Source organism: Hesperophylax consimilis, chromosome 9 (assembly GCF_061612785.1).
Source record: "Hesperophylax consimilis isolate HC1 chromosome 9, BYU_Hcon_1.0, whole genome shotgun sequence".
NCBI lineage: Eukaryota > Metazoa > Arthropoda > Insecta > Trichoptera > Limnephilidae > Hesperophylax > Hesperophylax consimilis.
The window spans coordinates 13,747,376-13,759,686 of NC_142844.1; the positions used below are offsets into that span (position 1 = coordinate 13,747,376).

General features: G+C 33.9%; 2 protein-coding genes across 2 annotated transcripts in view; one reads left to right on the forward strand and one right to left on the reverse strand.

Annotated features, from left to right (window-relative positions):
- Positions 1 to 2,232: 2,232 nt before the first annotated feature.
- Positions 2,233 to 3,429, reverse strand: LOC149420947 (coiled-coil domain-containing protein 97). The gene has a single exon (XM_089635632.1). It carries the CDS (start codon positions 3,427 to 3,429, stop codon positions 2,233 to 2,235), a length of 1,197 nt encoding a protein of 398 aa, XP_089491758.1.
- A 348-nt stretch (positions 3,430 to 3,777) lies between these two features.
- Positions 3,778 to 12,311, forward strand: part of LOC149420948 (ATP-binding cassette sub-family C member 10) — a 39,171-nt gene continuing 30,637 nt past the window's right edge. The window contains exons 1-5 of the mRNA XM_089635631.1: positions 3,778 to 3,910; positions 4,390 to 5,036; positions 8,150 to 8,276; positions 9,342 to 9,500; positions 10,842 to 11,085. Coding sequence (XP_089491757.1) covers positions 4,410 to 5,036; positions 8,150 to 8,276; positions 9,342 to 9,500; positions 10,842 to 11,085 — 1,157 coding nt within the window. The 5' untranslated portion in view covers positions 3,778 to 3,910; positions 4,390 to 4,409. The remainder of the gene's footprint in view (positions 3,911 to 4,389; positions 5,037 to 8,149; positions 8,277 to 9,341; positions 9,501 to 10,841; positions 11,086 to 12,311) is intronic.

Consider the following 12,311-nt stretch of genomic DNA (forward strand, 5'->3'; position numbering starts at 1 on the left):
ATATTCTGAAAGTACTAACAGTTTATTAGAAAATGGTCTGCTATCACATTTTTAACAGGATTTTAATAAATCAGATATACATAATCATTTTTCTCCGTATACACCAAATATGATTTTGGTTTCTGCGTGATAAAATTAGACAAAAACAGCATTAAAAACCCGAGGCACCAAAGTTACTGTGTGTTGGCCAGTGTTATTGATCAGCGTGGTAAGCCAATAAATAAAGTGACTTCGATGTGATAAAATAATGTCATCATTTCAAATGTGTCGGTAACAGCAATGTGTCAAAATGAAGTGTCAAAAATACAACTGTTAAAATTTCGACATTTGCAGTTTTTTTTTGAAACATTGTTAAGTTTATAGTATTTTCTTTAGAGACCGAAAAAAAGGTTGTTTTGCATTTTTTCACCGTTTTTCGTAAAAAAATGCATTTTTCACATGATTAATACAACTTTTGCATTTTTCGCAATTTTTTTTTTTAAATTCAGTTATTTTTAAAACTGGATTCATGCGGCTATATTAAAATAATGACTGATGATCTGTCCGACTCTCTCCACGGCTCTATCACACTCGAAGTTTTCAAACCACATGTTAACTGACAAAAGGCAATATTTCCACCTGGAAAACTTTTTAAAATACTGAGTTAACTGTGTTAAATGAGTTAATTTTGCTAGCTGAGTTAATTTTGTTTTTGTAATAAAAGGTGAAGCACTGTTTAAAATTAATGTTCTTTTTTTTTATACCAATAAATTATTTTTTTAATAAGAAGTAAACTAGTTTAAAAAAATATGTGAAAGCACTTTTAAAAATTGAAATAGCAATGAATGTTTCCTTTTATTGGAATTACCTTTCTTAAAACTCTGAATGTTACTACACATTATTCTCAACATTAAAATCTATTAAAAATAACATAAATCTTTATTATTCTCGCAAATTCACAACGCGAAACGACGCAACCTATTTTTTTATATCTATATAGACGGGATGTTTACCTTAAAAACTACCGTACCTACTAATAACATTAGTCATCAGATAACAAAACATGATTTAATTCATAAATTGATTAATAATGGTAATGTCAAAAAATGCCAAACGTTATCAAAGATAAGGATAAGATGTAGGGGCTTAATGTTATTTACGAGAGGCGCCTATTTAGTAGTGTCGACCTGTAAATAAATGCGTAATAAATATACCACATTAACAATATTGATCACGATATTACGACAATGGTCATCTAGATTGCAGTAAGTACTTACCTACCTAGGTACTTACTATCAAAAGAAGGCATTTTAAATGATGTCTCTTGCTCTGTCCTCTCTACGATTAATTTACTGTGAAAACCATTGAACAGGGAATAAACAGTACTTACTATATTTGGTCATTGGTGAGTGGTTTATTTATGGTGAAAACTGACCATAAAAACCATAGAACCCAGAAATATCCAAAATAGGTATGTAGATCTGCATGTTCGCTGGAAAATGTTATCATTTTTTCTTTGTTCAAATAACGTTAGTTACATATTAATAGTGAGAAACAAATATTAATTAAATTAATGCAATCGATCAAATAATATTGTATCGCGATAAAAAAAATAATAGTATATAGGTTCATAATATGTAGGTAGGTAGGTACCTACTTGTTATTATTTACAGTTCAAAAAATAATAAGTGTGAAAATTACGCAATTATAGATAGTAGACGGTAGACACATAGAATAAAGAAGAATTGAAACTAGAAGTGCCAAAACAAACATTTTGCCAAATAGCCCATCGCTCTGTCTCACTTACAGTCGCCATCGTAGATCACCATCCCATTTAAATTTCTTAAACAGTTTTGTGTTGGAAATTTAAGCCCCGATTGGACAAATATTTGGATCACGAAACACGTCCACAAAACTGATGCAAAAAAATCATCAAATTGGTGAGCTCTATCTCTATGTTTCTATCTACAAATTGTAAGTCATCGCATAGTTTATGCTTGTAAGGTCTTTCAAGATAATACATAGCTTTTAAATTAATATCTAAGTTGCGTAAAAAAATAAAACAAGACACCATATATTTTTTGCTCAATATTTTAAAACGAGAAAAAGGGGAAGAAACTTGGGCGAAGCCGGGTAGTAGGTAGCTAATGTTAATATGATATCATTAATTACTATAATATAGTGATGATTTCTAGGATTAAGTGGTTTTTATTTAACAATGAAATAATATAAGGGTTATTTGAAAATCGTTTATTAAATTTTATTGTCCGATATAATGTTGAGTGCCGGGTGATTATTTAAATGCTTCATGTAAACATCCAACTCGTCTTCACTGTCTGCAATATTCTCATCTGCACATCCATTGGGCTCATTAGTAAAAGAGGCTGCGGGGGAAGGCATTTCTGACTCCTGGGGAGTTTCAGAATCGAAGTATTTCTCTTCTTCATCCATTGCTCTGACGTCCAAACAATCCAGATCTGTATTGCTGTCAATGGGTTCGTAGTCAATTTCATCCTCACCAGCTAAGAAGCTTCGGTACATTTCTTGGACGAATTCTTGGCGAAGAAGGGCTCTTTCAGACGCACTAATGAAAGAAGTCGCCACGGGGATTTCGACTTTTTGGCGTTTTTTTATTGGCTTTATCCGTTTAGTAGGAACATTAGGATTTTTCTCAAACTCCCCCCAATTTGATGCTTGTGCTCTTTCAAACTGATCATCGCTACTTTCGGAATCGGAAGAACTACCATTTTCCTCTCTTTCTGAAGAAGAATCTTCATCATCCAACTGTTTTTCTAAAATGTCCTTTATTCTGCGCCTGTCCATACCTTCCAAAAGGACATTTAAAAGTGTGATGTTAGCTGTGTCAATATTGTCACGGTCTAGCTTTTCTTTTTCTGATAAATACTGACCAACTAGATGTTCGTAGAGTAATGGATTTCGTCTCATCATTTCACTTTCACTAAAGTATGCATTTTCTTTCAACATTTTATTGAGGGCTTCAAATCGTCGATTTTTTGTCAGAACTTTTTTATCCATATCGTGTAATATTTTCTGTAATTGCGATATAATTATTTTAACTTCGCACTCTTCAGTTGCTGATTTTTCAAAATATAAGAGATGATTGTGCGTTAGATACGAACCAAATTTGGTTAAAAATAACGATTTTCCCTTTTTGTACAAATCTAAAGCGATTTGCTTTTTTTCTTGTATGTCCAAATCCGCTTCACCAATTTGTTGACTTTTGAAAGTCACTTCATTATTGTGTGCTAAATAATCTATGATGTCATCAATTGGTTCACTTTCCTTTTCAACCCCAATGTCAGAATCGTCTATTTTTAAAGGCAATATTTTGTCAATTATTTCAGACGTTGCATTGTTATCTATTTTCATTATTTCAGTTGTTTCTGTTGAACCTTCGTGACAACTTATCACCTCCGATTCAACATCCATTTTGAATGTTGGCGCTTCGATTCAATACAACAATCAACTATTCAAACAGAAATCTGCCTTACCATTATTGACATCGCGCAATACTAGCGCGATACAATTTTATCAATCGAAATCGTGGATATTCAATTAGTAATCGAATCAAGCCACTTCACTTTTCACTAACAGTAATTGAAAAAGTCCGTAATAAAATAACTTCAAATATACTTTTCTTTTGTGAAAACTGTTCGTATTTTGTAAAATAACAATCCAAATCAAACCAGAATGACAGCCGCGCGAATCGCTGAATTTTCGAAACGTCAAATCTAAAATTAGCCGTCATAACCTCACATTTCTTACAACTACAACAGTGTTGCTGTCAATTTTACATCCTGTCATTCTTTGTTGACTGTTTTGTTTTAGCTAGTGACCATTCATTACGCATGCAATTTATTTACAGTGGGTGTGTTTTGCAAAAAGTGATTCGTATAAATAATGAAACCAGGTGAGCCCAACATTAGTAAATAATATCGAATCAATAATAATGCTTTCTGCGTGTTGATGTTTGCATTATTGACAACTTAATAATTTCACGAATTTACCACTATTTCCCCATAGCAAGGTAAATAAATCCGCTAGCGCAGCTTATCTTATTGATCAGGACCTATGATTGATAATATTATTATCCAAAACGAAGTGTTCAATCAATTTAAGAATTTTATAAGAGACATCACTTAAAAAATTACAGCCAAAATTTGGTAATACAAATGTATAAATCAAGTCCTACTTGCTTAGATGTTGTGGCAGCACATAAAAATATCAGTGTAAATATTAGCCTTCAAAAATGTTTTATTTGGCCAAGAGATTATTTTAGCCCCATCACCAAGATATATTATGCGTGCCAAGCTTTGTAACAGACCATATTGGTAGGTTTTATAAATTGTTTACTTATACCACCGTTTGATTAGTATTTCTTCTTTTCAGGACATGAATAAATAGTCAAAATGTTGGAGGCATTTCTGCATTTACACGGCATACAGTGGAGATGGGAGGACATGTGCGGGCCGGGGGGGCTGCACCCCTGGAACCCGGCTACCCACGACTTGGGATACTGCTTCCAGCGCCTCTTTCTGCACATCCCCATCCTGTTTCTTCTGGCCATCACATCCGCCTATTACGTCGGCAAACAAGTGCGGTGGGTCGTACGCGGGAGACTACAAGAAATAGCTATAAACTCGCGCAGTATCGTCACTCTATGCATCGCTGTGATTCCGGTAATCAAAATCTACACGGTCATACAAGGAGTTGAGAATGAAGCGATGGCGATTGATTATTTCACCAGCGGGACGGAATGTTTAACGTGGATCATACATTTTGCTTTCATTCTCGCCTTAAGACATAGACTTGGGATAAGTCCCCGTGGACCGATTGTAGTTTTAGTGTTGTGGAGTATTACGGCGGTGTTGAGTGTTATTTCTCTGAGGACTCTGATCTTGCTCAAGCAATCGTATGTGTTGGAATTAATAGTGTTAGTTTTACAAATATTGTACGCCTTTACATTGCTGCCATCTGAAGGCATCACGAGTCCCACATATTACTCACCCCATCTCGTTGGATCTCAATATTCACAGGTAAATAAAATATATTGATCGTCTTAAACCAATTCATTCTTATGTAAAAAATTTTAAATTGTTTGCGTCTCTAGCACCAAATGCAAAAATTAAACTTGTTCACTGCAAGAGGTTAAAATTTCATTCAATAGAAAACATTACTATGTAATAACAGTAAAATTACTTAGCTGACATTTAACAGCCATTACTTAATAACAGTAAAATGACTAAGCTGACATTTAACAGCCATCAAATTTTATTGTGCATATGAAAAACTTATTAATTGAAACGCAAAATAGAAACTGACATGAAATAGTTCATGGAAAGAAACTTAAGATGTACATATTTCTTATCCAGTCAAAAGGGGTAGTTTATCTGTTGTATAAACTTCAAATAATATAATTTCTCATTGAATTTCGGAATTTCTCAAAGGTGTATTAATTAAATGTTCTATATTTTTGTTAATTTTAAAGATGTTGTAAAAACAAATACTGTTTTGGAAACTAGTTAAAATTACTTTTTACATTTTTGTATTTACTATATACTTTAATGTTTAAAAATTGAAGCATGAAAAAAATAACTTAAAATTTTTGGACCAGTTGTTTCGGAGAATTTGAACAATTCATCAAATTTCAACGTTAATTTGCGAGTTCTGTGAAAGTCCTATTCAAGTTCTGATATTATATCATTATAGGCTAGTTGCTTGACAGAACTGAAATAATAACAGAACTAGAAAATATCTTTCACAGAACTCGCAAATGAACGTTGAAATTTGAAGAATTGTTCAAATTTTCCGAAACAACCCGTCCATCTAAACATTGAATAATTTCAGAGAATTAAAAATAAAGAACACAGTCCTTTTATTCAAAGATTGTGCAAGATTACTGTCACTTAACTTTTTATCTCGTTCATACAATTAAAAATGATTGAACATTATTATAACAATTCCCAGAGAATTTAAAAAAAATCGGCCATTTTGGATTCATTTTTTCATCAATATAAACATTGATTTTACCTGCACATACATAAGGCATTTGTGTTATTAAATAACCTCGCTTTTTCCCTTAAGATTATACTATATTATTCACAGTATGACATTATTAATGGATTAAAACTGGAATGTAACGAATCATTTTTATTGGTAACAATTCTGAAAAGAAACTGCACGGTCTTTGCACGGTGTGTAACAAAAACACCATTTAACTGTCGTGAAGTGATTTTTCTTTAAGGCTGGTTAAGTTTAAAACATTTAATTTTTTTTTTTCTAATTTTTGCCAATCTATTTCTTAAAATTTTCATACTTGACTGCTATGTTATTTAGGTATGGATAAATAAATAATAATATGCCATGGATAAGGAATTCAGTAAATAAATAAATGTCAGCCATTTATTAAATTTTGTTTGAACAAGATCGGCGGCTATCTTCGTTGTCAGGGTAATGAAATTTATTTAGAAAGGTGTTGGTTATATGTAACACACACTCTTTTGCCTTAAATATACAATGGTTTATCAAATAAGTATTTATGAAGGGAGCAAATAGCATTTGTCGGGGAAGGCTTGTGATAATTTCCCTCTGCCCTCCCCTGCAATGTTAATGCAGTTAATTAATTTATAACTCCTATATTACGTTACATTAAAAATAGTAATGCCCTGTTCATATTGGGAGTCAAATGGCTCCCGGCTTAAATAAACCACTCACTAGATAAATATCTTTGGGCTTTTTGTATGAAACAAATTGGTCCTCTATTTAACCATAGATATGCCAATATATAGACAATATAATTTTCATTCGGAACCTACTTATTATACCAAATAAATTTAATTGTTTGAAAAGTCAAAATATTACCTCACGACAGAACAATGAAAAACTCAGTTAAGGCAGGAACACGGATACTGTCTGAAAAAGAAAATAGATTCATTTCTGCGGTGAAGTTAAATTAAGGCTATTACAAATTTTCAAATTAGGAACCAAACAGAGAGAGATTCTCACCTGTGTACAAACATGTGTTTGAGATGTCAAGATTAAGCATTGGAAACGCGTAATTTCATAAGGAACCACTCGGCCTTTTGCTTCCGATTGAGAAATGAGAGTCACAAACTGTTTGACATCTCGCTAATATTGGATAAACAATGTATTCAAATCCGTCCAAACGGCATAGTTAGAGATCAAAATATCAAACAACCACAAATGTTACACTCAGCCAGCACTCACCTTTCAACAGTTTATTCCATAGTTTTTCATTGGTGGATATAGTTAGGCAACAATATGACGTCACATAAATTCGGTTCCAATTTTCGATCGGAGTTATACCCCCCTGGCTCCCGGTGTCTTTTTCTAGATAATGACAACCTGAAAAGTGATGCCAGTGTTGCCACGGCAGTTGTAATTGACTAGAAAAAGTCACTTTTTTTTAGCATTAGCTCCACAGACCACACACAGACCTGAGGAAAATAATTCTCTTTGGGGCCTCTGTCATCTTTGGGTATGCTGTGTGGAGGGCCTCTTTTAGGAAAGGAAGGAGAGGTAGTTCTGGGAATGAAAAAGGTATGAGGGGTGGGTAGGAATCTGGGGTCAAGTGCGTCCAGGAGTGACAGATGTATGAATTCATCACTCCCAAGAGAGGTTAAAAGATATCCATCAACCAGTATTCTGACCCTTCAGATTTATTAACCTTTGAAATGCCGACCTACCGCAACCTAATACCTCTAGTGTGTCGAGGGTAAAAATCCCACAAACAGAAATTATCATTTTCAATTACCAATTGGATACGCTGGCGCTCAACGGATACAAATTATTCATATCAAATGGGTACTTTTGACACTTAAAAAGTTAAATACTTAATTTATTAAATTTACTTTATCCCAACCCACATTTTTCTGTTTAGGTTTGTGTCAATAATTATTGTATGTCAACAAACATGTAGATAGTTAGAAGTAAACAATTCAAAATTTGACATTTCAGTCAAAATTAATGAAAAATGCACTGGGAATATTCCTCAAAATGTCAAAATACTGCACATTTTCTGATTTATTAAGGAAAAAAATGGTAAAAGTCAAAGTAAAATACTGTTTTTACAAATTGACATTTTGTATTTAGTTTTTTGTTTGATCTGAATGTCATTGTTTTGTTTTAGTTGGGGGAGCAGCAACCTCTCCTGTTTGGTTTTATAGAAGATGAAGGAACTTTGGGAACGGCTATGCTCGGAGTGACTCCGGTTTCAAAACTCCTATTTCACTGGGTGGAACCATTGTTCTTAAGAGGTGCCAACTGTACTATTATATACATTTTTTAATGTTTGCACTAATATTTTTACAAGGGAACTCTAAACTTCTTAAGAATTCATTCACCAATCAAGTCATTCTTCGGCGTTGCTGAAATGACAATATTATTACAAACTTTGGTAAACTTAATTATCTAATGGAGACAACTATTTAAGTCTGGGATTTAAAAAACATGCACAAAATAGGTTTTTAGGGTTTAGTTTGGGTTATTTTAATAATTTGTGCATATTTCCTAACCTTAAAACTTAACGTTGATTGAGAAAATATTAAACTTTAATGCATCTTTTACCATCTCCTACCACATAAATATTTATTTCATTATTTTTCTCTTATTCCGCTTCACTCTTAATACGCAATATTTCACTTTTAAATAAATGGTCTAATTAAAATTAAAAGCTTTAATTCAAAACATGATTTATTATGTCGGGGGAGATGGAAAAATATGCACTTTTAATTTTAATTTCGTTTATTAAGTAGCTTACGCGATATGTCAATTAGTATGCGGCGCTGTTATAGTCGCAGCCGACGGTGACTATGTTCATATCAAGAGTTGGATTATATTCATAATATCGTATCAGAATTAAATCACAAACCAGTCTATACAAACCTATCGTAGCCCACAAACTACTTGAAAACTGGGATATAACTCTAAAAGGGACGCGAGCAGGCGTTATTAAAGGTTCCCCAACATTTATAGTAACTTTTAGTAATAATATAACTAAATTCAAGTATTAATTCGAAGTAAACATTCCATATTTACCGTGAAGCGGAATTCGTAACCTTTACCTTTATTTCTTGTAGTAATCAGGTTGAAACCAAGTGTTATTTATAAATTTTTTGCGTATAAAGCGTGTAGCGGAATTCGACAAGTTTATCCAAACGTTATTAATGTTATATTTCAAATATAAATAACTAATTTGGAAGTAGAATATTGTAATAGCTACATGTATTTCTCATGTGTTCTAATTTGTTCCTAAAGACTCCATATTTCAGTTTTTTCAAATGTGATATAAACATTTTTTGTTGCTTTTTTTAATATTTCAGGTTTAGAAAGGAAACTCAAAGATCCAGATGACCTTTTCGACTTGCCTGCTGACATGTCCTGCAATACGATAAGTTGCAAGATGGACAAGGCTTTGATAGGAAATGTTGACAAATATCAGGCTCCAAGTGACATACAAAACACTCCAAGAAGCAGTGCTGGTAAGTCAAATGAATCCTCTGATGATAACACAGGAATCTGCACTAATCAAAGATAATTTTTTTTATTACAAAAATTACCTACTTACTGGCTAGTATTTATATATTAGGTTTTAGGTAGGTACTCTCATATTTACATAAAATAGGTATATAAATAATATTTTATGGTTCCATGACTAAATAGATTACTGACAAAACAGAACACTTTTAAAAGTATCATTGAAGAGGAAGATAAAACATGTGAAACAGAATGAAACAGAAAACAGAACAAGAGAGAAAATAAAAAATAACAGTCACAAGTAGGATTCGAACCCAGGATCTCTTGTCTTACCGGGACAGGGACCACTCGACTTTGAAAATTGTTGAAAAAGAAAAAACTAATCTTACCTAACCCAGTTAACTTGTTTTTTTCTCATCATTTCTTTATTTATTATGTGACCCTCACAAGAGTACCCCTGCCTATACGGTGTAAAGACAGGCCAACTGTTGGGCAGCGTTGTGAGGCTGGTTAAGATAGGGGCTGTAGGAAGGGATTTATTAATGCGGGTCTTGGAGAGGCCCGGATTATATGAAGGAGGAAAAACAGATGTTGGTAGCTCATTCCACATGCCGACTTGAGCCGACTTACACAAATTGAGTTGAAGAAATTACCCGTTCTCATGAAGAAAGCATCAACTGTGAATGGGTGTTCCGCTCATGTCAGTTGAGTTTCACGCCCGTGCATCGGCGATCAATGCTTCTAGCACCTTAGAGCAGGCTCTGTTAAAATACGTATGTGCATTAGAGATGACAATCGGTCTGTTAACAACGTATTGTCAATCAGACAGACCACCCTCCCGCACAGAATCAAGAATTTTTATTAAGTATTGTGGGGATCCAGCCCAGAGGTGGCTCCCAAATTCAATTTTTGGAATACTTGAGATTTTTATATGGTTGTCAACTGGTCACTATTGAAAAATCTGATAGCCCTATACAAGATGCCCAGTTTCTTGGAAGCCAGATTTGACACTAGTAAAAGCCAAGGTATTAAGAATTTACTGAAAAAATTAGGGTGTTTCTTACATGCTACATTTTATCTTAACTTTGTGGTACAATAACAAGATATATTGTAACGTCATTGATGCTAGGTAAATAATACTATAAGAGGGCAAAGTTATGTCTTTTTATTGAAAGTAAATTTACTTTGTATGCAAGTAATGTCTCAATAAATGTCTTTGTTTATAATCCTCTTTGGTTGTAACGTTTTCAAATGCCAACTAATGTTTCGTCAAATATAATATCCAAATAACATACAATGCCCAGTAAAATGATTAATTTTATGTCCCTTCTTTATTTTACGTTTAGGAAGTTATGGATCTCTTGGTGAACATTCGGGAGTAAGAAGTTCCTTGCCCAAAGTAGAAGTTTTGCCGCCAAAAAGGAAATACAATGTCACACTTTTTAAAGCCCTTCATAGATGCTTTGGCTTTGAATTCTACTCCATTGGATTTTTGAAGCTGCTTTCTGATTTGTCTGGTTTTGCCGGCCCATTACTTTTGAGCAGATTAATAAATTACGTTGAGGACAATTCGATTGATGTTGAATTTGGGTAAGCTTAATATTTAATTTTTAACAAAACTTTTGATGTTATTTCACACCATTCCATGATGCATTTCACTGATGTTTGGACATAACCAGATAACTGCTTTGTCGTTGTTTATGATAGTAGTAAATGTATCATATCAATTTGATAGATAACACCCAAAATGTTATGAATTGAAAATTGCTTTAATGTGCCAATGTTTGCAGTTATGCACCTACATTCATAATATAACAGGTGGCGCAAAAGTTGTCCATCACATAATCGGAATATGCTCTCATTTTTGAAAATAATGTCTTTTCACTATGACTTTGACATTTGTCAAGTAAACAGAAACAGAATACACATCGATAAACCAATGTACTTTTTATTATTTTTTTTTCGTTTTACCATTTGTATAACGATATATGGACAACATTGTATAATTGTGTTTATATTTTATTTTATATGTTTTTTATATTTTATTATGATTTCTTTTTATATTTTCTTATTTATTACCACCATAATACGGGAATTTGCCTAGTTTGGGGTATTAATAAAAAATAAATAAATGTACACCTCTAGAATGCGGAATAATTATGTCAAACCAATTCTTTTTATTTACAAATGATATTACCGCCTTAGGAAATCGAGGGCTTTTGTGCCGCCTGTTATAAAGTTGTAGCGGCAAGCTATTTGTAAGTTCCAGAACATTGATTTGTGCAATGCGCATCACATTTGGAACCTACAAGATTAGCGGTGAAAGTGCACCGCGTCTATCTCCTGGCGTCTACTGAAATGTTCTCGAACGAGTTTATCATATATAAAGCGGCTATGTTGCGGTACCAAGTCAGTCTTTAGCAGTCAGTCTCGTTTAAGCGTCTGGCGATGAACGGCCGCTCCGCCGCTCCCCGCGCTCCTTGCACGCTCCCCTCAACCCGCTCCAGCAGGTGCATACAAGTGTACCCGGCATCGCACGCGAGGTTTGAGCCCACCACTCGCATCTGCCGACCAGTTCCACTGTACCTTCGGCTTACTTCATACTGGAGCATCAGGAAGACCCATGATCTTCACCAGTAATGAACACCACCTGCAAGTCCGGTCTTCACCAATGCGGTGTCGAGCCACCTACTTCAACGCCACGACCACACTCCACTGTCTATCTTCGCTTCATCCGGTGTTGACCGTCAACCTAGAGGATTCGCCTTCGACTATATCGACTGACACAATGTCGATCTTATGTCATGCCCACCCAC

Coding starts and splice junctions, on each gene's coding strand:
- LOC149420947 (XM_089635632.1), bottom strand. CDS start 3,429: ATGGATGTTGAATCGGAGGTGATAAGTTGTCACGAAGGTTCAACAGAA.